The sequence below is a fragment of the Vigna unguiculata genome, chromosome 8, assembly GCF_004118075.2.
Source record: "Vigna unguiculata cultivar IT97K-499-35 chromosome 8, ASM411807v1, whole genome shotgun sequence".
NCBI lineage: Eukaryota > Viridiplantae > Streptophyta > Magnoliopsida > Fabales > Fabaceae > Vigna > Vigna unguiculata.
The window spans coordinates 35,136,836-35,163,785 of NC_040286.1; the positions used below are offsets into that span (position 1 = coordinate 35,136,836).

A 26,950-nucleotide genomic window follows, 5' to 3' on the forward strand; every position below is an offset into this window, starting at 1 on the left:
AGATGCGAATGGGAGGCGCAATTACCATGGAGCAATATTCAAGAACCTTGGGAAAGGGATTGTTTCTACTTTATGGTTCCAATTTCTTCCCTATTCTTCAATTTTGTAAAACCCTAGGTTCTTCACCATGGAGAACAATTTCTATTTGTTGAGATTAGATGTAAAACATTGAATTCTTGTGTAAAATTGTGTTGTTAATTTATATGCTTTTCCAATTCAGGTTAGTATTTGATTTCCATGCTTAATGCTTGATGTGGATTGTTTCCATGCTTGATTTGTGATTCTTGAGGTGTTGGGAAACATCTTTAGAATCTAGATTTGAAATTAAATACCTAATGGATGTTGTATCTAGGAATAGAACTTGGTTAATTAGTAATCTTAGATTCTTGAAACTAATGCACGATTTCACTTGTTGATGATTCAAGGAATTGAAACTTAATGAGTGATCATAGGCTCAAAGGCTCTAGGAATAAGATTTGAGTATTTTGTGGATTGATTTTAACATGAATATGGAATTGAGATAATTTAGAATGTATGAGAATGAAGTGGTTGAAGTCTAATCTTGACAAATTGTAAATACACTATGTTAATTAATTTCTTGTTGCACACCAACTGTTTCATAAAATACAAAAAGAGTTTCTTAGTATTTTTGTGAACTTTGTGTCTAATTGAGTTGTGAATTGTGAGAGTTATCATGCGTTGCACAAGTCCCTTGGGAGAAAACGATAAATACTTATTACTTGCTAAGTGCGACCAGTGCACTTGCCGTGTTGGTTTTTCACTAACAGAAGGCGCTTGGTGATAGTTCTGATGCGCTAGGTGATGTTGTAGGTGCTGAAAACTACCTAAAATATCACATATCTAAGCTAAGATTGAAAGATAAAAGAAACAAAAATGTCAAGTGAATGCAATAAGCTTCAATATGAATGTATATAAATTGAGTTATCATTGACTCATTCATGCACTTTCTCAAATAGATTACATGAAACAAATTTCAAATGAAAACACAAACACATAAATTAGAGAAATGGGCATTACATTTACTTACTTGACCAATCAATTATTTTTTGCGAGAAGGGTAGGGTTTATGATTCGACTATTAGGGTTAGTGTTTTCACTTGTTGGTCCCAATTCTAGTTCGTGAAGGGTCTGGGTCGTGAAGAAGCACCGTGTTTGGTTCTGCATTGTGAAGAAAACATGCATATGGTTATAGATTGTTGAGAAGACTTGTGTCTGGTTATGGCTCTAGACCGTGAAGAAGACACGCGTCTTGGTTTAGGTCGTGAAGAACAGTTGCATATGGGTCTGGTTCGTGAACAAGACCTGTTTCTTCGTGAAGAGCTGAAGGAATATTTGCTGGAAGGAGTTTCTAATGTGTAAGATTTTTGGGAGGGAAAGAAGAGTGTAAAATTTTGAGTGGGAAAGTGGAGAGACAACTTAAAGAAAGAGTTTAAGAATGAATTTAAACTATTATTTATATTAACAGAATAAAAATAAATAAAATAGTGAACGATTTTGTGACTGAACAATTGGTCATTAAATCAGTCACTCATTTAGAAAGAAATATTCGGTCACTATTTTGGTAACTGATAATAACTAACATTTTTAGTCACTGATATTAGTCACTATTTGTCCATTTTCCAGTAGTGGGGTGTTTGATAAAATACCAAAAAGAATTTTTTAATGTTTTTGTAATCCCTTATCTATTTGAGTTGTGAATTGCAAGAATTTCATATGTTGCACAATTTATTTGAAGAGATCAATATTTATTATCTGTTACGTGCGACCGGTGCATTGTCATTTTTCACTAATACGATCTATTATTGTCCATACAAAAATAATAATTTATTATCATAGGTGTGTTAACCTACTATTGTCCATATAAAAATAACCATTTCTTGTATAGAACTAGGTATTATATAGATTGGAACATGAGAGGGGTAAGGTTATTGATAAACAAGTAGGCTTATCTATAAGAATGGTGCAGATTTGTGGAGATTTATGAAAATAAGTAGATTTTTTAAAATTACGGGCATAAATAAATGAGTAGATTTATGTTTCTCAAGACAAATTATCCATAAATTCTATTTTTTTTTAATTTATTTATTACGGATTTCTTCACACTCCTTTCCTGAATGTAACAGTTAGTTAGTTTATTTATAGAATGCTTAGTTTTGGAGAATTTATGAAAATGAGTAGATTTTTAAAAATTACTAATATAAATAAATGAGTAGATTTGTAATTTTCAATACGAATTATCCGAAAATTCATAATTTGTTAAAGATTTATTTATTTACGTAAATTCTTCCAATTATGCCTAAATAACCTTTTTATTAATCTCAATTTCAAACACAACTTCTATGTTTCACAAACAAACAAATGATAGACAGAAATGATGGAGTAATTAAGACACATAAAATAGGAAAAACACTTAATGATGTTGTAAGAAACAGGTTACCGAAGTTTGGGACGATAGTATCTAGACCAAATAAATCATCGCAGAATCTAGATTGAAAGAGAAGAAACACAAGCAATGGGAAAACCCCCATTGGAGTCACCACAAACGAACCCAACTTGTTGTGTGATCAAATATGAGAAAGGAGGCTGCAATGAAAGCCACAACCATAGCAGCAACTGAGGCAAATAGGAATGCAGGTCCAAAAGTCAAGCTGGGATGCAGTGATATAACAAATTCAGTTTCTGCAAATCTTGAAGAAGTGAAATTTGACAAGAAAGAGAGTATGGAGGCAGAAGAAGTGAATAGGCCACTGCATTTGTGACGATGAAGACAATGAACCAGGGATTCTTCTTGTCACCTGGAACGGTGAGAGCAGCTGCAAATGCTACGGTGGCAACAAGCGTTGCCACAAGCATCCCAGATTCTGCTATTCCTTTGGCGGATTCTTTGATCTCTTTCGATAACGGCTTATGCTCATCATAAAATACCTCAATTGGAGTCTTTCCATTCTTGTTTTTTCGCTCCGTATTTCAAAGGAACGCTTTCTCTACTTTCTACTTGTAATCAAATCAAAAGTATATGTTAATATATTTTGTATATATATATATACAATAAAAAGGATTTTTTAACAAATATTTTATTGATAAAATTGACAAAATTAATAAATAAATAATTTTGTATTTTTTTTAGGAAGTTACAAAATAAATAGTAAAATTTTATAATTTTTTTATCAAGATGATTATTTATCAAAGTTTACCAAATAAATTTTGTCAAATATCATTTCATATATATAAAGACATGTGGGTGCATGGATCTATAAATAACAGAATGATCGAATAAAAATAGGGAAATGAATGAATTGACCTTGAACCATGCGTGCTCTGTTTTCATTTGAATGACTGCATTTAACCAGAGTTTAGTTGGAATTGAGGTGGTAGGTGCGCAGCCTCGTGTAGAACGTTGTTACCCTCGTCATCCAACCCTAGCATTAAATACTTTATCACACTAATATTTTTATACTCATCAAAGATGTTTAAACGTCGATAGTGAAGAAGCAAGTGGAATAGGTTCCGTTGTTAGAGTCAATTGAGTAGATGACTGTTTGAGGTATCCTCAAGAAAAGCCGAATTACTTGATCATCATTTCCTGATTCCAGTGCATCAAGCAATATTGGTGTGGGATCAGTAGTCAACGATATTATTTTTCGTAATTCCAAATGTTCAACTTCCGTCCATATCTCTCTCAGCAATTGCATGCCCGTTACTTTTGATAGTCCACTGTTATCATTGTGGTCTAGTAATTCCCTCTCTAGATTGGTCAAAGAAATCATAATTATAACACGAGAAGAGAAAAAAAAGTTGATCTTATATTAAGCACATATTTTTTTGTTTTAATTCCCTCTAAAAAGTTTTATATATATTACTCCTAAATTTGCTCAGTTGCTATAATAACTTAATTTATGCATCTAACGTTGTTTTATTCTTTTCCTTTTTATATATCCTTTCACAATGATATTTTACTTACTTTTTTTATTTACTTTTAATTTATTAGTCTAATATTTTTAAATCATCATATTACATTTCTAAAAAAATAACACTAAATAATTAAAGGACGATTAAAGTGTTGGATTAAAATATGATTATCTTATACTTCATGCTCTCTTCTCTTTGTTTCTTCTTTCTCTCATTCCCGGCTGTATCCTCTTTTTCCTTCTTGTTCCTTTCCTCTATTAATCTATTACTATTATAACACTGAATATTGGCAAGACAATTAACGAGTAATTCTTATTTTTTTTATATACAAATATAGATGCATAAATGGAAATGAAACATACGTAGAATTTCTGAAGGCATTCGCGCCAGCCGATGCAATGCTGTTAGCTGCTTTCCATCTCTTGCCATGGTCAATTGAGGTGTATACATTTTAAATAATTTCATGGCCAAGTCTGTGAAATGCACAAATTAAATAGCAATGATGGACTAGGAAGGCAAGGTAATACAAAGTTGCTTGAAATAATAGTAATTACAAAATGAGGGTAAAGACGATGCATTTCATGGTTATTAACATCATGCTCATTTATTTTGATAAATGTTATTACTCTGATGTCAAATGAAATAGTATTTTTGAGTCTTGTATCTAATTTTGCAATGAAGTGGAACCAGGGTTAGAGTTCTAAAATTGTGAGAAGACAAACATGCTATTACCAAACAAGTTGTATTCAAGGGCAATAAAAAAGAGAAATCCAATGTGATGGAAAGCCATTTTGTCAAGCAGATGTTGCGAGTATAGATATTTCATTCTTGTGTAACGGACAGGTATAGCAGCAAGGTGAACGGGAAGCCACCCGTCTGAGTTTGGTTTTAGCATGTCTTCTATCGCCATAACATTAACCAACTCTTCCACCATTTTAACGTTCTCTGACCTTACTGCTAGATGAAGAACTGTGTCGCCATCTGAAGTCAGTGGAACGCGAACACTAGCAGGATCATTTTCAACAATGAGTTTCATTTCATGCCACTCACCTACGAGTGCAAGCCGGTACAGTACTTCCATATAATCTGCAATCCTTTCAAACTTCATTTTAGTCACTATTTTACGACTCAAATCTATCAAGCCATATTATTGTATTAAAACCTTGTGAGACAGCTTGTGACGTAGCAACAGAGGGAAGAGTTTGGTTATGACTCAGATAATCAGAGGGAAGAGTTTGGTTATGACTCAGATAATCTCGTGATACTGTAATAATCTGAATGTAGGATTCATCTGAAACTTCCACATCAGGATTCATCATTTTCTCACCAAAATGAAACCTGAAACTGACAATAGATTTATGGTTCCTAAGAATCTGGTATCTATTTTATTTACATAAAATAAAATAAAGAAGATAGAAATGAAAGTGATTGAAGTTTACCTGTGGCGAATGGTGATCCTTGTAAGAAGATAGATGTGTGTTGATGGAGAATGAAACCTCTTCTAATTCTATTACATTGTTGCAGTTCTATTCTCAACTTTTGTACCACTCTTCTATTTCTTTTCTGTTGCTGAAACTTGCTGTCAGAGAATATTTAATATATTTATATAATTTTTTTCGTAAAAAATATTGTTAAGGCATATACCATTCTTAGTTATTACATGTTTTAGATTATTTTAAAAATTGTGTGATATAATATTTTCTATGAAATTTAGTGTGTATACTCTTTCAGTTAAAAAATTGTACATCTTAATGTCTATACTTAAGAATTATCCATTTTAATTTAGATAATAATATTTAAAAAAAATAAAAATCATATTTACTTGGACTAAAACAAATTAAATATGCCAACAGGTTAAAAAAGAGATAAGAAAAATATAAAAACCAACTTATTTTCATATTTTATAATTTGAAATCTAGGAGAAAAATAAAACATATTTGAGTTAATAAACATGATTAATGTTTTAAATTTTGTCTACTTTCTCCAATAACTTTCATGAATAAAATTGTATTTATTGGGAGGACATCATAATTTAGTATTTTTCATGAATAATAAATGTATCTAGACAAAATTATTTGGAAGGTTTGTTTGTGACATGGTAGAAGCTAAAATATATAAAAAAATATAGAAAGATAAAATGAAATTGATGGAAAGGTTACCTGAGCAGAAGATTGAGAGAAGTGTGTTGTTGGAGAATGAACACTCTTTCTATTGTTGCAAATGCAAGAGAGAGCTCTTTGTTCAGAAAACTTTCCACATTGCTTCAACTTTCGCTTTGCTTGCCTTTTTATTGTTGCACAAAATTTAACAGACAAATAAAACAAAAGGCTTGGACAACAAAATTTATAATTTATGAAATAGTGATAATTGAATAGTGTCTTAATACATAATTTATTTTTTATTTTTCTTATACCAAAGGACGTGTGTTAATCTTGTCAGACTGTTGGTTGATGTCATTTATTGGAAAGGAAAGTACGGAGGAAAAGTTAAGGAGAGTGAAATTACATTAAATATTGAATAATAATGTGACAAGTACAATGAAATTTGGTTGAATTATATTTTTTATTATTTTTAATTTATTATGTGTTTTTTATTTTATTTTACTACGTTATCTTATTTAAATTATTATCGTAAATTATTATAAAATTTATGATTTTATAAATTCTAAAATGATAAAGTTATATTTTTTTTTTGACTGGGTGGGTGGTGTACTCAACTCACCCAATGTTTAAAACGTGTTTGGATGTGAACAAGTGCTGAGTACTAAACTCACCCAGACATTCATTGATTGGTTCAATTAGGCTGAAAAAAATAGTAAATAGTACATATTATTATGGTTATGGATGTGAGAAAGAGATACACATTAACTGCTCCTCATAAATACCACAACAAAACTTCATGAGCTCCATGTTTAGGTGGAGTGGAACCATCAATGCTCTCCAAAATTCCAAGCAAACAGCACATGTCAAAGTTAAATATTTACAGGGTCATGGAACCTTAGTTTAAAAATAAATTTGCTTGCAATTAGAACAGTTAAGTTTATTAATTTTATTATTTTTATTTTGAAGATTGGAATAGTTAAATTTATTAATTAAAAAATATAAATATACATAATAGATTATATAAAATAAATTTTTTTTTGAAATTTTTAAACAATTCTCGTATATAATAAATACTTTAAAATTTGTAAGATTTTATATTAAAGTTTAGGTAATTAATTTTTTTATATTACTAAATTTATGTATTTATAATTAACAATTTTAGATATTAAAATATTATTTGTTTTTTTTCAATACATGGGATTTTATGAAGTTAACACAGATGTTTCAAAATGTTATCAAGTTAGAAAAAAAAAAATAATCAAGTCTCAAATTAATATTTTAATTTTATATATTTTATAAATTTTAAATATTTAACACTACTTTTTGTTGATTTGTATATTAATTTAAATTTTGTTATGTTTAATTATATTTTGACTTTTAACAACATTAAAATATAATTATTTTACGGCTTTTTAACTTCTATAGTTAAACATTAAATAAAATAAAACTGTATTAATATTTATTAAATGGGATTTTATTTATTATTACAATTAGTTTTAAATTTCTGTGAAATTTAATATATATTAATTATTCTTAATCGATTTTTAAAGCACAAGATCCTAAGAAAAATATATGAAGTGAGTTCGACCTATAATTAAATAGTAATATTTATAAAAGAGTCTAAACTAATTTTTGCTAAAAAATTTTAACCACTTTATAACACGATTTTTCTGTATGTTTTTTGTGTTCACGAAGGAAACCAGCCAAACAACTTATTTCCTAAGCCTCTCCTTTTTCACAATCTCCACCAGAGTTTTTCACCGTCTCAAAACCACTTCCAACATCACCTTTCTTAACTTCATCACTCACTTACGCTCTGTTTGTTTATAGGTACTTACTATTTACGCAGACAGAATTGCAAATAGGTTGCATGTTTGTTTCAAACGATTTGCAAGTGTCTGAAGACGGTGATTTGCGGGATAGAGGGGAGAAGGGATCTTCTATATATATATATATGATGAGATGATTCAAGAGTTAATATTGTTCATACATGATATTTTTACCGAAATGCCCTGTTTTCGGATGGATTGTGGTAGGGATTCGGTGGTTGTGGTGTTTTGGTGGCTGGTTCATGGTGAGGAAAGATGTTGAGGTCGTGTTGCATATTTATTGTACATGTATGTTGATGGTGTGTTGGTGAGGTTCTTGTTGTTGGTAGTGGAGGTTATATTTGGAGTTGTTTGGGCGTGGTGGTATGCTGATTTGTCTGTAGGTTTAGGGATTTCATTAATGAAGAACTGAAAAATATTAATGGAGAAGAGAATCATTTTCCTAAATAATAATTACATTTAAATTTATATAATATTTATGTTTAAGAGTAAAATGATAATTATATAATTTAATCTATTAAAACATTTTTTTAGTCTATGATACACCATCTATCATACACAAACCGTTGGGAAAATCTTCCGAGAATCACTTTATTAATAGAGAAATAAAATAAACACAAGGAGCACATAGACAACGCTCTTATTATAAGAGTATAAGAAATAAGAATGGTCAAATACAAACTTGAAGTGTCTTTGACTTGGGGCAAGGAACATCATAGACTTAGAGCTCATTATATAGTCGCTAACATCTACTTCCTTGGTTGTTTGGTTGTCCTAGGCGATGTGAGACTTTTCAAGACATGTTATTTTCATCAGCCCAACATTCTCCATTCTGATCAAAATAAACACATCTTCATTATCTGTACCAACAATCATACTACATGATAATGTTAATTTTTACCATTATCCAAGCTATATTTCATTAGCAAAATCATCTCTTCCAAAGCTTTTAACCTACTTAATCCTCAATTTTACCTTACTTTTGTAAATAAATACATTTTGGGTTACATTTATCTAAATATACCACTAATCCCCATTTTTTGTGTCCTTTTTGTAGATGGGAAGCTTTGTCCAAAAATCCAGATTAATGAGTGACCCGGAATAGCAAGGAGAAGAAGAAAAATGTCAACAGGAAGCGCCTGGAGACACGAAGCAAGCGCCAGGCGGAACAGACCGCCAGTCAAGCGCCAACCAAGCGCCAACCAAGCGCCAGCCAGGCGCCCCTGTTACGAACCGCCTGGCGGTAACTGGACACCGCCGGGCGGTAGCTGCCAGTTTTGCCCCCTGTTTGCTCGATACCGCCTGGCGGTGAGACCCTTCCGCCAGGCGCCAGTGTTCGCTGATGTGGCAAGTTGGCTCCTTTTCTTCTGTTTTCGCGAGGGGAAAATGATCTTTGGCATTTTGGAGGCACGAAGAACACATTTGGAGAGCTTGGAGGAGTGCTAGGGCTCGTGGGAACAACTCCATCTTCCTCCTTGTATCTCTTTCTCTTCCTTTTCTTCCATTTTTAAGCTTGAGCTCTCCATGGCAATGGAGAGCTAAACCCACTTTTGTTGGGGTTAGATGTAGCCACGAAACTCTTGTGTAAATGCAAATGTTTTGATTATATATATGACTCTTTCATTAATTGCTAGTCTTCTTATTTCTTCACTTAAAGCTTGCATTGATTTAGCCATCTCTTGCATGATTTTTGGTTCATTGGGTGTGGAAATATCTTTTGAAACCTAGATTTGAAATAAGAAAACTCAATGGAGCTTGTACCTAGGAATGGGACTTGACCCATGGGTTGCATTAAAACCTTTGTGCATAAAGTAAATTTGCTTATTAAGAGTTCAAGGAATTGACTTTTAATAAGGAAATTTAGGCTCAATTCATTAAGGAATTAGGGTTTGAGTAATATTGTGGGTTGGCATTAGCATATTAATGAAGAGGATGTTAAATTGTAGTTGCATGAGAGCATAGTTGGTGAATTCTAACCCCCAGCAATATCAAGTCATATCATTTCTAATCTTTTCCATTCACTAAGTGCCTTTAACTTCCAAAGTTCAATTTTAATTATTTATGCAAAGTTTAACTTCATACGTTGAAACTCAAAATATGGATTTATTCATTAGTTTAAATTAGTCACTAATTACGCAATTAATTAGTATACACGAGTCTCTTGGGAAACGATATCCCGGTCTTACCGGTTACTACTTGCGCGACTTGGTACACTTGCCAAAGTCTTAACACTACACCATAAGGAATATGTAGTAAGCGTTTATTAAAATATATTTACATTTCTACTGTATGTTTCAAGTAATTGGGAGACTTTTTATGCAAGATGCAAAACCATGCAACAATATGAACTTGGACTAATATAATTAAGAAGTTCCACTTTTATTATAATTGAGTAGTACATAAATTGTAATTATCATTCATTGTTGTACCTACCCAGCCCAATAGAGGATGCGGTCCCCCAAGGCCCAATATTACAAGGCACCTCTATTGGAGAGAGCACTCACACACTCCTTAAATCTCATATGCATGATCACAACCACCCGACATATTCGGAAAGATCAACCACCCGACATATCTGATAATTATCACATGAGTCCAAGGCCCATTATAAATATGACTAGTCTCCTTAAAGAAAGATACATAGGTTTTGTCTAAAACTCTTATTCCAATCATTTCAAGATCCTTATTCTCTTACTAACTTGAGCGTTGGATTCCGGGCATGAGGAACGTCCAAGTCATCTAGACCTTACCACTTGCACTAATGTTTCCACCGATCCAAATTCGGTAAGAACAATTATACTTTACAAAATTTTGATAGCATTTCGCATTGGACTTTAGGTGACATGAAATGAAATTGAAATTTGTATTACCAACAAATTTATCAATGAATTTTACAAACGAAAATAATTGGAATATTAAAATTTGTCGGTATATTTCATCGGTAATTCAAATTTACTAACAAATTTATTTTCATACATAATTCCAATAATTTTCTTAATAATTCAAGAAGAACTTTAACTACAAGAATGCGATGATTTATGTTAATGGAAGTGTTCTTCATTATAGATTATCGATATATCACACTCTTAAGAGGCATACGAAAAAAGCAAGAAGCAAAAGTTTTACCTAGTTAGAGAAGCTGAACTTAGAGGAGTTGTTCTTTGGACCATGTGAAAGTTTGTGGATTAGATTAGTTCTCCAAGGACATATGTACATATGCGTCCCATCACTTGTATTCAGTGGCGGACTTATGTATTGACACAGGGGAGCCATGGCTCCCCCATTTTTTTTTGGAATTTATTTTATATATATATATATATATTTATATTTTTTTTAATTATATTTATATATTATTTATATTAAATTTATATTATGAAAATTATAATAAAAGACAAAATAAAAAATTTAATGGAGACATTGATTTATAAAAGAGATTAGAATTTTTTTTGGCTATAGGATTTTTTCACCGTGTAAATTACCATGAAAGTGTGTGAGGAGAAATAAATATAAAGAGATAGATTGAAAAAGAGAGATTAAGGAACATATAGATTGAGATGAAGTAATTCTCGTATGATCTCTCACACATCAAGTTTAGTATCTTATTATGATTTATATACCTTGAATTTATGAATCTTTTTAGGATGTTTCTCCAAATTAAGTTTATCTCAAATTAGTATAAACTTAATTATGATTTTAGGGATTCTTTTATGAAATTGGTATGAATCCTAATTATACTTTTTCCTAAATTATTATAACCCTTAATTATGAAATTTATGGATTTTGTGTTTTCTGCTACCTATGGTAATTTTTTTTTTTAAGTTTTAAATTTATACCTTGTTGCTTATTTAATTAGAGTGGTATAAGTTTTGTTATGTCTTGCATTGTGATAATTGTGACTTCTGAATATAAATTTTATTTTTTTCTAAATAGGTGAGATGTGATAAATTTATATTAGAAAAATTATGATAAAGAGTAAAAAAATTGATTCTTTTTTAAAGAAGGAGGTTTGTGATAAAGATGAAAAAACTGCATATATGTTAACTAAACTTTTCATGAGAACCCAGAATTCAAGATAATGAAAATCAAATCTCTAAAGTTCCTAGAGTTATATATAATGAATTTAAAAATTAATTAGAACGTGATCTGAAAAAAGCGTCTTCAAATTTGACAATACCTATCAAATCAAATTGATAAGATACAAAGGGTTGATCTAAAATGATATTCATGGTTAGTATCATGATATAATAACATGATATAATAACGAATAATAATCATATTTTTTTAAATTCTACTATTATGCGTGTTTATTTTAAGTAGAAGAAATGAAAAAAAAATCTAACTAAAAAAATTATATATAACAAATTTAATTTGACACCCATGAATTTTTTCTCCTAATTCTGCCACTGCTTGTATTGTATATTAAAATTGCATGTGACACTACTTACGACTCTGTCCAACATAATCGTACGAAATATGTGAAGGATGGATATTTTCCCCAAAGTTTTGTTTTGACAACTCAAGTTTTTTAGAGATTATTAAACAAGTTGGTATGTATAACACTCATTTACCAACTTGAGGAAGAAGGTTAAGATGAAGATATGTTATTAGCTAAATAAATTATATAAAATTATATTTATATATAAAATATTGTATAATCAAAATTTCTTAATTTAACCTAATTTATAAATTTTCTTATTTAACTTTTGATTTATAAAAATAAAATACTATAAAAACAATGTATTTACATATAAAATATAAATAAAAATCATAGAATTAATTCTATTTTTCCATTTCAGTAGTAAAATTTATATCCTCCGTATGAGGAGTGGGTATAAGGTCTTTCTAAGGGAGCTTCTCCCTACATCTCCAAAGAATTCTACTGCACCTTCAAAAGAATTTAAATTTTCTATAGTACCCCTTTGAACCCTTTAACTGTTAAGCGATAAAAGTTAAAAAAAGATTCTCTCTTTTGCTGTGAAATCATGGGTTCTTTTTTGAAATCCGGTAAAATCCTTAACCGACTTTTGAAACCTGGTAAAATCCTTAACCGACTTTTGAAACCTGGTAAAATCCTTAACCGACTTTCAAAATTTGTATACCGGCATTCGAAGCCCGGTTATTGAATTGTCTATCGGCATTCGAAGTCCGGTTAAGCCTTTAACGAAATTCTAAATCAATTTTTTTTAAAACAACATTCGTAGTACAGTCAGTGATTTTAATTTTCTTCTTTTTTTATTTGATTTTTTATAAGATTTAACTTCAATTGTTTTATAATTTATGTATTAATTATTTAATTTTAGATAATTTATATTTTATATAAGTACATTAAATAAAATATTATTAATTTAATTTTTGTAGTTATTTTTACTTTATTAATTTTTAATTAATAATGATAAATTTTTATTTAAAATATTTGCCTTTATAATATCTAGATTAATTTTATTTAATTATTTTCAAATTATTTTATTTATTTATTATTTGTTATCTTTTAATGTTTTTATTTATTTACTTTAAAGATTTAATTTTAATTTATTTATATTCATATATTAATTATTTAATTTTAGATTGTTAACATTATATATAACTACATTAAATAAAATTATATAATGGAAGTACGGTTCAGTAAATTATTTTTTATTTAAATTTTATATTTATATAGCATTCGAATTTTGTTAGTTTAATTTTTTTAATTTATTTTACATATAAAATTAAAAAATAAATAAAATGAATACAAAAAATTGTAGAAAACAAATAAGATTAAAAGTTTATTTTTTAATTTATTAAACAAATAAAAAACTCATTCATCAAATAAATAAAACTTTAAAAAAGTGTAAAAAATAATTAATACAAAATATCGCAAATAACAAAATTTATACAACAATAAAGTAATAAAATGAATAAAAAAATAACAAATTAAAACAAAAATAATAAAAATAAATAAATAAAAACTCAATTTCATAACTAAAAGAAAAAATATTAATAAAATATAATACAACAAATCAACAACTTAATAATATTAATGTAATTGAAAATAGATCTTATATGCGAAATAAATTAAAAAAATTAAACTAGAGGAATTCAAATGTCGGTATATAAATATAAAATTTAAATAAAAAATAATTTACTAAACCGGACTTCCATTTCCAGTAAAAATAACTACAAAAATTAAATTAATAAAATTTTTGTAATGTACTTATAAATAATCTAAAATTAAATAATTAATACATAAATTATAAAACAATTGAAATTAAATCTTACAAACAAATCAAATAAAAAAAATAAGAAAATTAAAATCACGAACTATACTACGAATATCAGTTAAAAAAAGCTGATTTAGAATTTCGTTAAAGGCTTAACCGGGCTTTGAATGCCCGTATACAAAAAAAGGATTTCGAATTCTGTTAAATCACTTAACCGGACTTCAAATGCCGGTTCATAATTTCAAATCCGTTTGGTATTGTTCACCGGGTTTCGAAAGCCGGTTAAAGATTTTTCCGGGTTTCAAAATATTAAAGAACCCGTGATTTTAGAGGAGAGGCAGAGAAAATCTTTTCTTTAACTTTTACCGCTCAATAGTCAAAAGGTTCAGAGGGGTATTATAGAAAATTTAAATTTTTTTGGAGGTGCAGTAGAACTCTTTGGAGGTGTAAGGAGAAACCCCCTTTCTAATTGGGATGATCTAGCAACCTTTTGTTGTTTGACTCGTCGAAATTGTATATATGAATATTGTGTTGGTCGTTTTACTTTTAGATATGTGTATTTATCCTGTATGTGAGTAGTCCTTCCAAGCACAACATATCTAGAATGATCTATTTTGAAGAGTCGTTGAAAACAAAATATATTAATGAATATTAAAATAAGACATGATAAGCTATATATAGGAGAAATCCACAAATCTATAGCTTTTATATTGTTTAATCTATGTTATTTTGTATTTTAGTTGTTTTATATTTATATATTTACTCTAATATCTATTTTGAGTGTGTAAAATAAGTCAATAAAAAGCAATTCTAGTGGAAAAAAATAAGTTAGAACTCAAAAAAGTATGATTGGACAAAAAAGAATGATTTTTAGACAAATATCCACGCCGATGGGCACTAGAATCGGGCCCAAATGTAACAGTGAAAAATTCTCCTTTAAGATGCGTCGGGCGACAATAAATATCATCGAGCGATACCAAAACATGGAGAATGTGATAACGTTGTTTTACCTTTTATTGATGTTAAGTTTTGTGAATAAAATCAACTCCTACATAACTTTTATCTTGTTTAATCCTCTAGTTTATGTTGTTTTTAATTGTTTCGTATTTTAGTTGTTTTATGCTTTTTTACTTCTAATCTCTATTATGAGTGTGTGAAATAAAACAATAGGAAGCAATTCTGGTGGAGGAAAACAAGCTGAAACTCAAGGAAGCATGATTGGACATGAAAGATTGACTTTCACACAAATACCCATGTCGAGGGGCACCGAGATCAAGTCCAGCACTGTAAACATCGAGAAAGGACTCACCTATATGTATATACTGCCTTGGACCAACCTTGGAAGGCTAAAAAACAACCATTGGGTGCCAGGGTCACTCGCTGGGCGAGCTAGTAGCTCGCTGGGCGAAAATGACAGATCAGAACTACAGTATTTGAGTCGCTGGGTGAAAACATAGCTCGCCCAGCGAGTTACATGTCCGAGAACGTCGATTTTAGGCCTCACTAGGCGAGTGTGAAGCCGCTGGGCGAGAATATCGACCCCATTACGTGAATATGGTTATTTAATCATGTTTCTACGAGAGTATTAGAGGGATTCCTCATTTTTCACGAATAGTTACACCTAGGGTGCTTGGGAGAGACTCTTGGAGGCTATTAGAGGTGTTGGAAAGCCTTCCTTTCTCCTTCTTGGGTTTCCTTCTTCGTCCATGGAGGTTTTACCCCTTTTGGGTTGGAGAGGATGATGGGCTACGAAATTGAAGGCGAAGATGCGAATGGGAGGCGCAATTACCATGGAGCAATATTCAAGAACCTTGGGAAAGGGATTGTTTCTACTTTATGGTTCCAATTTCTTCCCTATTCTTCAATTTTGTAAAACCCTAGGTTCTTCACCATGGAGAACAATTTCTATTTGTTGAGATTAGATGTAAAACATTGAATTCTTGTGTAAAATTGTGTTGTTAATTTATATGCTTTTCCAATTCAGGTTAGTATTTGATTTCCATGCTTAATGCTTGATGTGGATTGTTTCCATGCTTGATTTGTGATTCTTGAGGTGTTGGGAAACATCTTTAGAATCTAGATTTGAAATTAAATACCTAATGGATGTTGTATCTAGGAATAGAACTTGGTTAATTAGTAATCTTAGATTCTTGAAACTAATGCACGATTTCACTTGTTGATGATTCAAGGAATTGAAACTTAATGAGTGATCATAGGCTCAAAGGCTCTAGGAATAAGATTTGAGTATTTTGTGGATTGATTTTAACATGAATATGGAATTGAGATAATTTAGAATGTATGAGAATGAAGTGGTTGAAGTCTAATCTTGACAAATTGTAAATACACTATGTTAATTAATTTCTTGTTGCACACCAACTGTTTCATAAAATACAAAAAGAGTTTCTTAGTATTTTTGTGAACTTTGTGTCTAATTGAGTTGTGAATTGTGAGAGTTATCATGCGTTGCACAAGTCCCTTGGGAGAAAACGATAAAATACTTATTACTTGCTAAGTGCGACCAGTGCACTTGCCGTGTTGGTTTTTCACTAACAGAAGGCGCTTGGTGATAGTTCTGATGCGCTAGGTGATGTTGTAGGTGCTGAAAACTACCTAAAATATCACATATCTAAGCTAAGATTGAAAGATAAAAGAAACAAAAATGTCAAGTGAATGCAATAAGCTTCAATATGAATGTATATAAATTGAGTTATCATTGACTCATTCATGCACTTTCTCAAATAGATTACATGAAACAAATTTCAAATGAAAACACAAACACATAAATTAGAGAAATGGGCATTACATTTACTTACTTGACCAATCAATTATTTTTTGCGAGAAGGGTAGGGTTTATGATTCGACTATTAGGGTTAGTGTTTTCACTTGTTGGTCCCAATTCTAGTTCGTGAAGGGTCTGGGTCGTGAAGAAGCACCGTGTTTGGTTCTGCATTGTGAAGAAAACATGCATATGGTTATAGATTGTTGAGAAGACTTGTGTCTGGTTATGGCTCTAGACCGTGAAGAAGACACGCGTCTTGGTTTAGGTCGTGAAGAACAGTTGCATATGGGTCTGGTTCGTGAACAAGACCTGTTTCTTCGTGAAGAGCTGAAGGAATATTTGCTGGAAGGAGTTTCTAATGTGTAAGATTTTTGGGAGGGAAAGAAGAGTGTAAAATTTTTGAGTGGGAAAGTGGAGAGACAACTTAAAGAAAGAGTTTAAGAATGAATTTAAACTATTATTTATATTAACAGAATAAAAAATAAATAAAATAGTGAACGATTTTGTGACTGAACAATTGGTCATTAAATCAGTCACTCATTTAGAAAGAAATATTCGGTCACTATTTTGGTAACTGATAATAACTAACATTTTTAGTCACTGATATTAGTCACTATTTGTCCATTTTCCAGTAGTGGGTGTTTGATAAAATACCAAAAAGAATTTTTTAATGTTTTTGTAAATCCCTTATCTATTTGAGTTGTGAATTGCAAGAATTTCATATGTTGCACAAATTTATTTGAAGAGATCAATATTTATTATCTGTTACGTGCGACCGGTGCATTGTCATTTTTCACTAATACGATCTATTATTGTCCATACAAAAATAATAATTTATTATCATAGGTGTGTTAACCTACTATTGTCCATATAAAAATAACCATTTCTTGTATAGAACTAGGTATTATATAGATTGGAACATGAGAGGGGTAAAGGTTATTGATAAAACAAGTAGGCTTATCTATAAGAATGGTGCAGATTTGTGGAGAATTTATGAAAATAAGTAGATTTTTTAAAATTACGGGCATAAATAAATGAGTAGATTTATGTTTCTCAAGACAAATTATCCATAAATTCTATTTTTTTTTAATTTATTTATTACGGATTTCTTCACACTCCTTTCCTGAATGTAACAGTTAGTTAGTTTATTTATAAGAATGCTTAGTTTTGGAGAATTTATGAAAATGAGTAGATTTTTAAAAATTACTAATATAAATAAATGAGTAGATTTGTAATTTTCAATACGAATTATCCGAAAATTCATAATTTGTTAAAGATTTATTTATTTACGTAAATTCTTCCCAATTATGCCTAAATAAACCTTTTTATTAATCTCAATTTCAAACACAACTTCTATGTTTCACAAACAAAACAAATGATAGACAGAAATGATGGAGTAATTAAGACACATAAAATAGGAAAAACACTTAATGATGTTGTAAGAAACAGGTTACCGAAGTTTGGGACGATAGTATCTAGACCAAAATAAATCATCGCAGAATCTAGATTGAAAGAGAAGAAACACAAGCAATGGGAAAACCCCCATTGGAGTCACCACAAACGAAACCCAACTTGTTGTGTGATCAAATATGAGAAAGGAGGCTGCAATGAAAGCCACAACCATAGCAGCAACTGAGGCAAATAGGAATGCAGGTCCAAAAGTCAAGCTGGGATGCAGTGATATAACAAATTCAGTTTCTGCAAATCTTGAAGAAGTGAAATTTGACAAGAAAGAGAGTATGGAGGCAGAAGAAGTGAATAAGGCCACTGCATTTGTGACGATGAAGACAATGAACCAGGGATTCTTCTTGTCACCTGGAACGGTGAGAGCAGCTGCAAATGCTACGGTGGCAACAAGCGTTGCCACAAGCATCCCAGATTCTGCTATTCCTTTGGCGGATTCTTTGATCTCTTTCGATAACGGCTTATGCTCATCATAAAATACCTCAATTGGAGTCTTTCCATTCTTGTTTTTTTCGCTCCGTATTTCAAAAGGAACGCTTTTCTCTACTTTCTACTTGTAATCAAAATCAAAAGTATATGTTAATATATTTTTGTATATATATATATACAAATAAAAAGGATTTTTTAACAAATATTTTATTGATAAAATTGACAAAATTAATAAATAAAATAATTTTGTATTTTTTTTAGGAAGTTACAAAAATAAAATAGTAAAATTTTATAATTTTTTTATCAAGAATGATTATTTATCAAAGTTTACCAAATAAAATTTTGTCAAATATCATTTCATATATATAAAGACATGTGGGTGCATGGATCTATAAATAACAGAAATGATCGAATAAAAATAGGGAAATGAATGAATTGACCTTGAACCATGCGTGCTCTGTTTTCATTTGAATGACTGCATTTAAACCAGAGTTTAGTTGGAATTGAGGTGGTAGGTGCGCAGCCTCGTGTAGAACGTTGTTACCCTCGTCATCCAACCCTAGCATTAAATACTTTATCACACTAATATTTTTATACTCATCAAAGATGTTTAAACGTCGATAGTGAAGAAGCAAGTGGAATAGGTTCCGTTGTTTAGAGTCAATTGAGTAGATGACTGTTTGAGGTATCCTCAAGAAAAGCCGAATTACTTGATCATCATTTCCTGATTCCAGTGCATCAAGCAATATTGGTGTGGGATCAGTAGTCAACGATATTATTTTTCGTAATTCCAAATGTTCAACTTCCGTCCATATCTCTCTCAGCAATTGCATGCCCGTTACTTTTGATAGTCCACTGTTATCATTGTGGTCTAGTAATTCCCTCTCTAGATTGGTCAAAGAAATCATAATTATAACACGAGAAGAGAAAAAAAAAGTTGATCTTATATTAAGCACATATTTTTTTGTTTTAATTCCCTCTAAAAAGTTTTATATATATTACTCCTAAATTTGCTCAGTTGCTATAATAACTTAATTTATGCATCTAACGTTGTTTTATTCTTTTCCTTTTTATATATCCTTTCACAATGATATTTTTACTTACTTTTTTTATTTACTTTTAATTTATTAGTCTAATATTTTTAAATCATCATATTACATTTCTAAAAAAATAACACTAAATAATTAAAGGACGATTAAAGTGTTGGATTAAAATATGATTATCTTATACTTCATGCTCTCTTCTCTTTGTTTCTTCTTTCTCTCATTCCCCGGGCTGTATCCTCTTTTTCCTTCTTGTTCCTTTCCTCTATTAATCTATTACTATTATAACACTGAATATTGGCAAGACAATTAACGAGTAATTCTTATTTTTTTTATATACAAATATAGATGCATAAATGGAAATGAAACATACGTAGAATTTCTGAAGGCATTCGCGCCAGCCGATGCAATGCTGTTAGCTGCTTTCCATCTCTTGCCATGGTCAATTGAGGTGTATACATTTTAAATAATTTCATGGCCAAGTCTGTGAAATGCACAAATTAAATAGCAATGATGGACTAGGAAGGCAAGGTAATACAAAGTTGCTTGAAATAATAGTAATTACAAAATGAGGGTAAAGACGATGCATTTCATGGGTTATTAACATCATGCTCATTTATTTTGATAAATGTTATTACTCTGATGTCAAATGAAATAGTATTTTTGAGTCTTGTATCTAATTTTGCAATGAAGTGGAACCAGGGTTAGAGTTCTAAAAATTGTGAGAAATAGCGAGTTATGAGCTGACAAACATGCTCTTACCAAACAAGTTGCTTTCAAGGGCAACAAAAAAGAGAAATTCAATGTCATGGTGAGCCATTCTGTCAAGCAGATGTTGCGAGTATAGATATTTCATTCTTGTGTAACGGACAGGCATAGCAGCAAGGTGAACGGGAAGCCACCCCGCTGAGTTTGGTTTTAGCATGTCTTCTATCGCCATAACATTAACCAACTCTTCCACCATTTTATCGTTATCTGAAATTACTGCTAGATGAAGAACTGTGTCGCCATCTGGATTCAGTGGAACGCGAACACTAGCAGGATCATTTTCAACAATGGGTTTCATTTCATGCCATTCACCTACGAGTGCAAGCCGGTACAATACTTCAATATAATCTGCAATCCTTTCAAACTTCATTTTAGTAACTATTTTTACAACTCAAATCTATCAAGCCATATTATTGTATTAAAACCTTGTGAGACAGCTTGTGACGTAGCAACAGAGGGAAGAGTTTGGTTATGGCTCAGATAATCTCGTGATACTGTAATAATCTGAATGTAGGATTCATCTGAAACTTCCACATCAGGATTCGTCATTTTCTCACCAAAATGAAAACCTGAAACTGACAATAGATTTATGGTTCCTAAGAATCTGGTATCTATTTTATTTACATAAAATAAAATAAAGAAGATGAAGTGAAAGTGATTGAAGTTTACCTGTGGCGAATGGTGATCCTTGTAAGAAGATAGATGTGTGTTGATGGAGAATGAAACCTCTTCTAATTCTATTATATTGTTGCAGTTCTATTCTCAACTTTTGTACCACTCTTCTATTTCTTTTCTGTTGCTGAAACTTGTTGTCAGAGAATCTGTCCCAAAAGCAAAACTCAAGCACTGCTAAATTCCAAAAGTAAAACCCGAGTATAGCTGCATTCCAAGAGTAAAGAAGAAAGAGTGGGTACTAATATGTTCCACAGACATTCTCTCCAAATTCTTAAATTGATCTATTTTCACATTCGGAAGTTGTTGGAAGATAACATAACCAAGAGTAAAGCATCTAAGAAAAAATTATTATTGATTTAAATTGGTTTCTAAAAATTAATTATCTTGGTTACCAAGAGGAATCGGTCGGTATACATTACTTATTATTACAAAAATTAATTTTTAAATCAGTGAATGATTAATTTAGTAATTAATTATAATTTTTTATTCATAAAATTAATTATTTTAATAATCAATCAATTGGTTGTTAAAGTGATTAATAATTTTTTATTACTAAAATTAATTATTATTTAAGAATTTTTTTATATTGTGATAAATTGATCACTTTTGTTTGTTTTATGTTTTCTTCTTGTTTATATAGGAACTTCTTTTGTATGTTTCGGTGACTGATTCTGCATAAAAGTATATGTTTTACACTTCAGTTCTCTCTGCCTCTCTTTTTTTACATGTTTTATTGAATGAAGGTCTCACCATGGGAACCTTTTATTCTTTTTCTATGAAACAGAATACCAAACCAGCATTACCATATTCAATACTAAGGGAGTGCTAAAAGACAAGCAAGTAGAAGGAAGAGGAGACGAGTAACGTATAACTTGGCACATATAACATAAAAGGTTAGGAAAAATAATGACCAATGTTAGTGACAAAAAATAATTAGTCACTATAGGGTTATAGGGATCAATTTATAAATTAAGAAACTATTTTTTTTAGAAACTATTTTTTTTAGCTAAAACGTTGGTAACTATTGTTTATGACTAATTTATGGACAAATTCACTAAAGTGACTAATTTAAAGACTAAATTAGATATTATTTTAATTACTAATAAATTTTACATTACAAGAAAACTTTTAAATAGTAATCAATTTTAGTGACCAATAATTGTTAGTAATTATAGAGATACCAATTTTAAAAAATAATAATTATTGGTTACTTAAATAGTTACTATTATGAATAAAAAATTATAATTATAATTGATCAATAAATTAGTCTCTAAAATTAGCTTCCAAGGTTCTAGCTACTAAAGGAAATTGATCACTAAAAATTAACTAGATTTTGACTACCAAATGAATTAGTTTCTAACTTAGTCTCTAATTAATTAGTGCCCAATTATAATTTTTTATTTATAATAGTGATTATTTTAGTAACTAGTCATTTTTACTTTTGTAAATTGATATAGTTACTAAATATTGTTCTTAAAATTGTATTCTAATTGAGGATTTTTTTTAGTGTTGGTTTATAAATTGGTTTTTATAAATGGGTTACTCCAGTGATTAATAAGATATTTTAAGAGCTTTTAATGATGAAACAGTTAAGTTGTTGCGAGAACTCAATGCCCAAGGTTCGTTCGTTCACAAAGTCTTTACCAATCTGATATTGAGTTCCTAATTAAGATGTTCACTTGCCACTTTTTTTTGCTTGGGTTTGCTTTTCTAATTTGTTGTCTCCTATGTTTGAATCACAATAGTATTTCATAATTATAATGAATATAATTTGCCTCCTCTCCAAACTTTGTTGCTTCAAGATAGGCTTAGTTAATCTTTAATGTTTTTTTCCATCAATAAGAAAAATACAATTTTACTCTTATTCTGAATTATAAATGAGAATTATAAAATTAAGTCTGTTACAATGATAGCCTTCTAGTGTGAAAAAATATGTGTTTTGAAGCAAGTGTTGGAACGATATTTGTTCCACTACTTTACTTAATCCTCATTATTTGTTTTCTCCATGTTACCAGCATTGAAGTTAATGCAACAATGGTTTTGCTTACAAATCGAAGTTGAAAGTTTGGGATAGACAAAGCTTTGTGGTATGATATATATGTTCAGTAATCACAAATTCAAACACAAACTTTATTATTTCACAAATAAATTATACAATGAGGTGGAGAATGCAAAGACACGGAAAAATATAGGATAACACACTTAATGATGCTAAAATTTAATAATACTAACGCTAACTTAGGTGTGTGAGCATTTAAGTTACCGAAGTTTGGGACGATAGTATTTAGCCCAATAGGAGTCGTCGAAGAACTTAGATTGAAAGAGAATAAACACAAGCAATGGGAAAACCCCCATTGGAGTTACTACATAAGAAACCCATTTTGTTGTGCAATCAAATATCAGAAAGGATGCTGCAATGAAAGCCACAACCATAGCAGCAACAGATATGATTAGTAACTCAGGTCCAAAAGTCAAGCTGGGATGTAGTGACATGACAAATTCAGTGTCTGCGAATCTTGAAGAAGTGAAATTTGACAAGAAAGAGAGTATGGATGCAGAAGAAGTAAACAATGCGATTGCATTTGTGACGATGAAGACAATGAACCAGGCACTGTTCTTATTACCCGGAACCGTGAGAGCAGCTGCAAATGCTACAGTAGCAACAAGTGTTGCCACAACCATCCCGGAATCTGCTATTCCTTTGGCAGATTCTTTGATATCTTTGGATAATTGTTTGTGTTCGTCATAAAATACATCAATTGGTGTCTTTCCCTTCTTGTTTCTCATACTCCTTAATTCATGAGGAACACTCCTCTCTGCCCCCTATTTATCAACCACAAGTACGTGTCAAGATTTCTTGATCCCATGTCTTACAATACTAATTAATAAAGAACGATTGAATAAGAAAAAGGAAATGAATGAACTGACCTCGAACCAACCGAGCTCTCTTTGCATTTGAATTTTTGCACTTAAACCTGAGAATGATTTGAATTCAAGGGGCAAAAGTGCAGCCAAGTGTAGGACGTTGTTACCTTCATTATCCACTGCTCGTAGTAAATGTTGTTTTTTATCATTTACTAACGGATGAAAGACTTCCAAACGCCGATATAAAAACAACAAGTGCACTAGGTTTCGTCCATTAGAGTCCTTTATGTTCGTGAGTATTGCAACACTCTCCATAAAATACTCTATTACTATGTCATGGTTTCCTGATTCTATTGCATCAAACAACACTGCGGATGGTTTAGTAGTCAAATCCAAAATCTCTTTGATTTTCAGTTTTCTAACTTCGGTCCATATCCTCCTCAGCAAGTCCATACCCGTTACGGTTGATCGTCTTGTTTCAATGTCGTCCTGTAATTTTCTCTCTAGATTGGTCCGAGAAATGATTAATAGGAAAAACAAATAAAAAAAACAAGTCAAATTAAAAGTTGATTTTACATTAAGCACTTTTTTTTCTATATAGAAAGTTCTATACTCCTAGTGTAAATATTTGCTTGTCAGTTGCTATACGTTTGTATCACGAGACTGATAAACTTAATAAATATCTAATATATTAACATTATTATAAGACTAAATATTGACGATTAAGAATTAAGTAATTGTTATTTAAAAATATATAGATGCATAAATTTCTAAACTAAGAACCAAGATAATTAAGCTTACTTAGAACTTCATAAGGCTTTCGCGCCAGTATATGTAATGATGTTAGCCGTTGTTCATCTCTTGCAAAGGTCAATTCAACTGGACGTTTTTCAAATAATTTAATGGCCACATCTGTGAAATGCACAAATTAAATAGCCATGATGAACTGCATATGTAGAAAGCAAAATGGGGTATCCTTTTTAATTTTCTCAGTCTACTCTCAATTTTTCAAATAAAGTAAAGAAAAACTTTTACCAAATTGAAAATTATATATTGAATCTGATCTGGGTTTGGATCAAAATAATTTGAACAGATCATTTAAATTTGTAATTGAGTTTATAATGAATTTAACAGAAGATATTTGATCATATCAGTTGAATTGGTTGAGTTGGTTAATTAGTAAAACATGACAAATACTCTACCACTAGCTTTAAAAAGGATAAACAAGGGTGTTTAATTAGTTATAGATGCACTTACCAAACATGTTGTTGTTGATGGTCATAAAAAACAGTTTTTCAATATCCTTGTAAGTCATTTTGTCGAGCAGATGGTGGGAGCATAGAAGTTGAACTATTCTGTGATGGGAAGATAAAGCAGCCAAGTGAACCGGAAGCATCCCATATGAGTTTGGTCTCAGCACATCTTCTGGGCTCATAAGCTTAATCAACTCTTCAACAAAAGTAGTGTTCCCCGCACCTGCTGCTACATGAAGAGCTGTGTCGCCTAATCCAGTCAATGGGATGCGCACACTATTTGGATCTTCTTTAACAATGGGTAACATTTTATCCCACTCATCCAGGAATGCATGCATGTACATATCTGCAATATTTTCAAACATAATTTTGGTCGCGGTGTAAAAATTCAAGTGTGAGTCTAAGTCTTAGTAAAAATAGAAAGTTAAACATTATAAATAGATGAATATCTATAAACTCATTATTTTAAGATTTTGAATTATGAGTGGTGTCAATTCCTTACGTTTCCTTACGTGTAAATTGAGTTTATGTGTCATGATTCATGTTCCATGTGAATACAATAGTTTCAAGTATGCATAACTTACCCCCACGTTCTTTGGAGTTCCTAATTTCATCCATTAAATTTGGTGGTGAGGCATGGCTTTCATCATCTCCTGGTATTATAATCTTAATGTCGGGTACATCTGAAGCAGCAGCCACATCGGGATTCATGCTGTTGCTTCCTTCTTTCCAAGCCCTCTAAGCTTCAGCATATATAATAATAATAATAATGTAAAACCAGACACATTAGTTTTCCAGCACAAAGTCACATACGTTTCATTATCTTCTTTTCTAATTATGTTTGAAAGTTTAAGTGTCATAATTTAATGAAATTCTGTATCACATATATATTATTAGAGTCAAACTTTAATTTAAATAGGAGAATAACACAACTAATATATCCATACAAGTAGGGGCAAATTTACTTATACATGTGGGGCCTTTACTTTATTTAGAATTTGATCAAAAAATAAGATGAGGCGCAGTTGAAGCTAAAAACATAGAGAGAAGAAAGAAGATAAAGTGAAAGTGAGAATTGAGTTTACCTGGAAAATTGCAGTGGCAAGTACAGTATGGTGATTGGGGTAGGCGATAACAGAGGGTATTTATAAGGCACATTTGAAGCTAATAACATGCGTTAAGAATTTAAAAATTTAAGTGTGAGTCTAAGTTGCACGTTAGCTAAAAATAAGATAGTAAAGTATTATATAAGGATAAAGACCCATCGATCTATTACCTTGTTTTGATTTGAGAATGATGTCAATAATTTATGTGATTGAGCTCAGATCTTGTTGATATCGTATCTTTCCAGTGAAACTTCCTCTGTAAAACCTACCATGTATAGAATAAAGAAAATAATATAAGGTTTGGTAAGTGGCGTGTATGGTAAGGTGATTATCGTGGGAAGGGAGATGCTTAGTTCTGATATGATGGAGAAGGAAGAATAGTTCTTTTCTGGAATAAAAATACTCTTTTCAAAAATATATGAAAATTGAAAATTAAAAATAAAATGTTTTTAAAACAACATTGACGGGTAATATAAGTTAAAGTTGAAAATGTCACTTTTAATGTTT

At 30.7% G+C, this 26,950-nt stretch overlaps 3 protein-coding genes and 1 long non-coding RNA gene across 4 annotated transcripts; all 4 read right to left on the reverse strand.

Moving 5' to 3' along the window:
* Positions 1–3,491: 3,491 nt before the first annotated feature.
* LOC114195158 lies at positions 3,492–5,261 on the reverse strand. Its single transcript, XM_028085549.1, has 4 exons — positions 5,093–5,261; positions 4,663–5,016; positions 4,293–4,403; positions 3,492–3,766 (listed from the first exon to the last, which is right to left on the reverse strand). Exons 1-4 carry the CDS (start codon positions 5,247–5,249, stop codon positions 3,492–3,494), a joined length of 897 nt encoding a protein of 298 aa, XP_027941350.1. The 5' UTR covers positions 5,250–5,261.
* A 3-nt stretch (positions 5,262–5,264) lies between these two features.
* Positions 5,265–6,228, reverse strand: LOC114194104. The gene is made up of 3 exons (XR_003606342.1): positions 6,090–6,228; positions 5,370–5,509; positions 5,265–5,274 (listed from the first exon to the last, which is right to left on the reverse strand). It is a non-coding gene; the product is annotated as an uncharacterized LOC114194104 (long non-coding RNA).
* A 12,012-nt stretch (positions 6,229–18,240) lies between these two features.
* LOC114194082 lies at positions 18,241–21,346 on the reverse strand. Its single transcript, XM_028084132.1, has 6 exons — positions 21,214–21,346; positions 20,970–21,119; positions 20,539–20,892; positions 20,150–20,260; positions 19,174–19,619; positions 18,241–18,854 (listed from the first exon to the last, which is right to left on the reverse strand). Exons 2-6 carry the CDS (start codon positions 21,091–21,093, stop codon positions 18,291–18,293), a joined length of 1,599 nt encoding a protein of 532 aa, XP_027939933.1. The 5' UTR covers positions 21,094–21,119; positions 21,214–21,346; the 3' UTR covers positions 18,241–18,290.
* Positions 21,347–23,366: 2,020 nt separating this feature from the next.
* LOC114194062 (ankyrin repeat-containing protein ITN1-like) lies at positions 23,367–26,503 on the reverse strand. The gene is made up of 6 exons (XM_028084105.1): positions 26,423–26,503; positions 25,922–26,080; positions 25,342–25,683; positions 24,886–24,996; positions 24,148–24,587; positions 23,367–24,042 (listed from the first exon to the last, which is right to left on the reverse strand). The coding sequence occupies exons 2-6, from the start codon at positions 26,046–26,048 to the stop codon at positions 23,479–23,481; spliced, it is 1,584 nt and encodes a 527-aa protein (XP_027939906.1). The 5' UTR covers positions 26,049–26,080; positions 26,423–26,503; the 3' UTR covers positions 23,367–23,478.
* Positions 26,504–26,950: the final 447 nt, after the last annotated feature.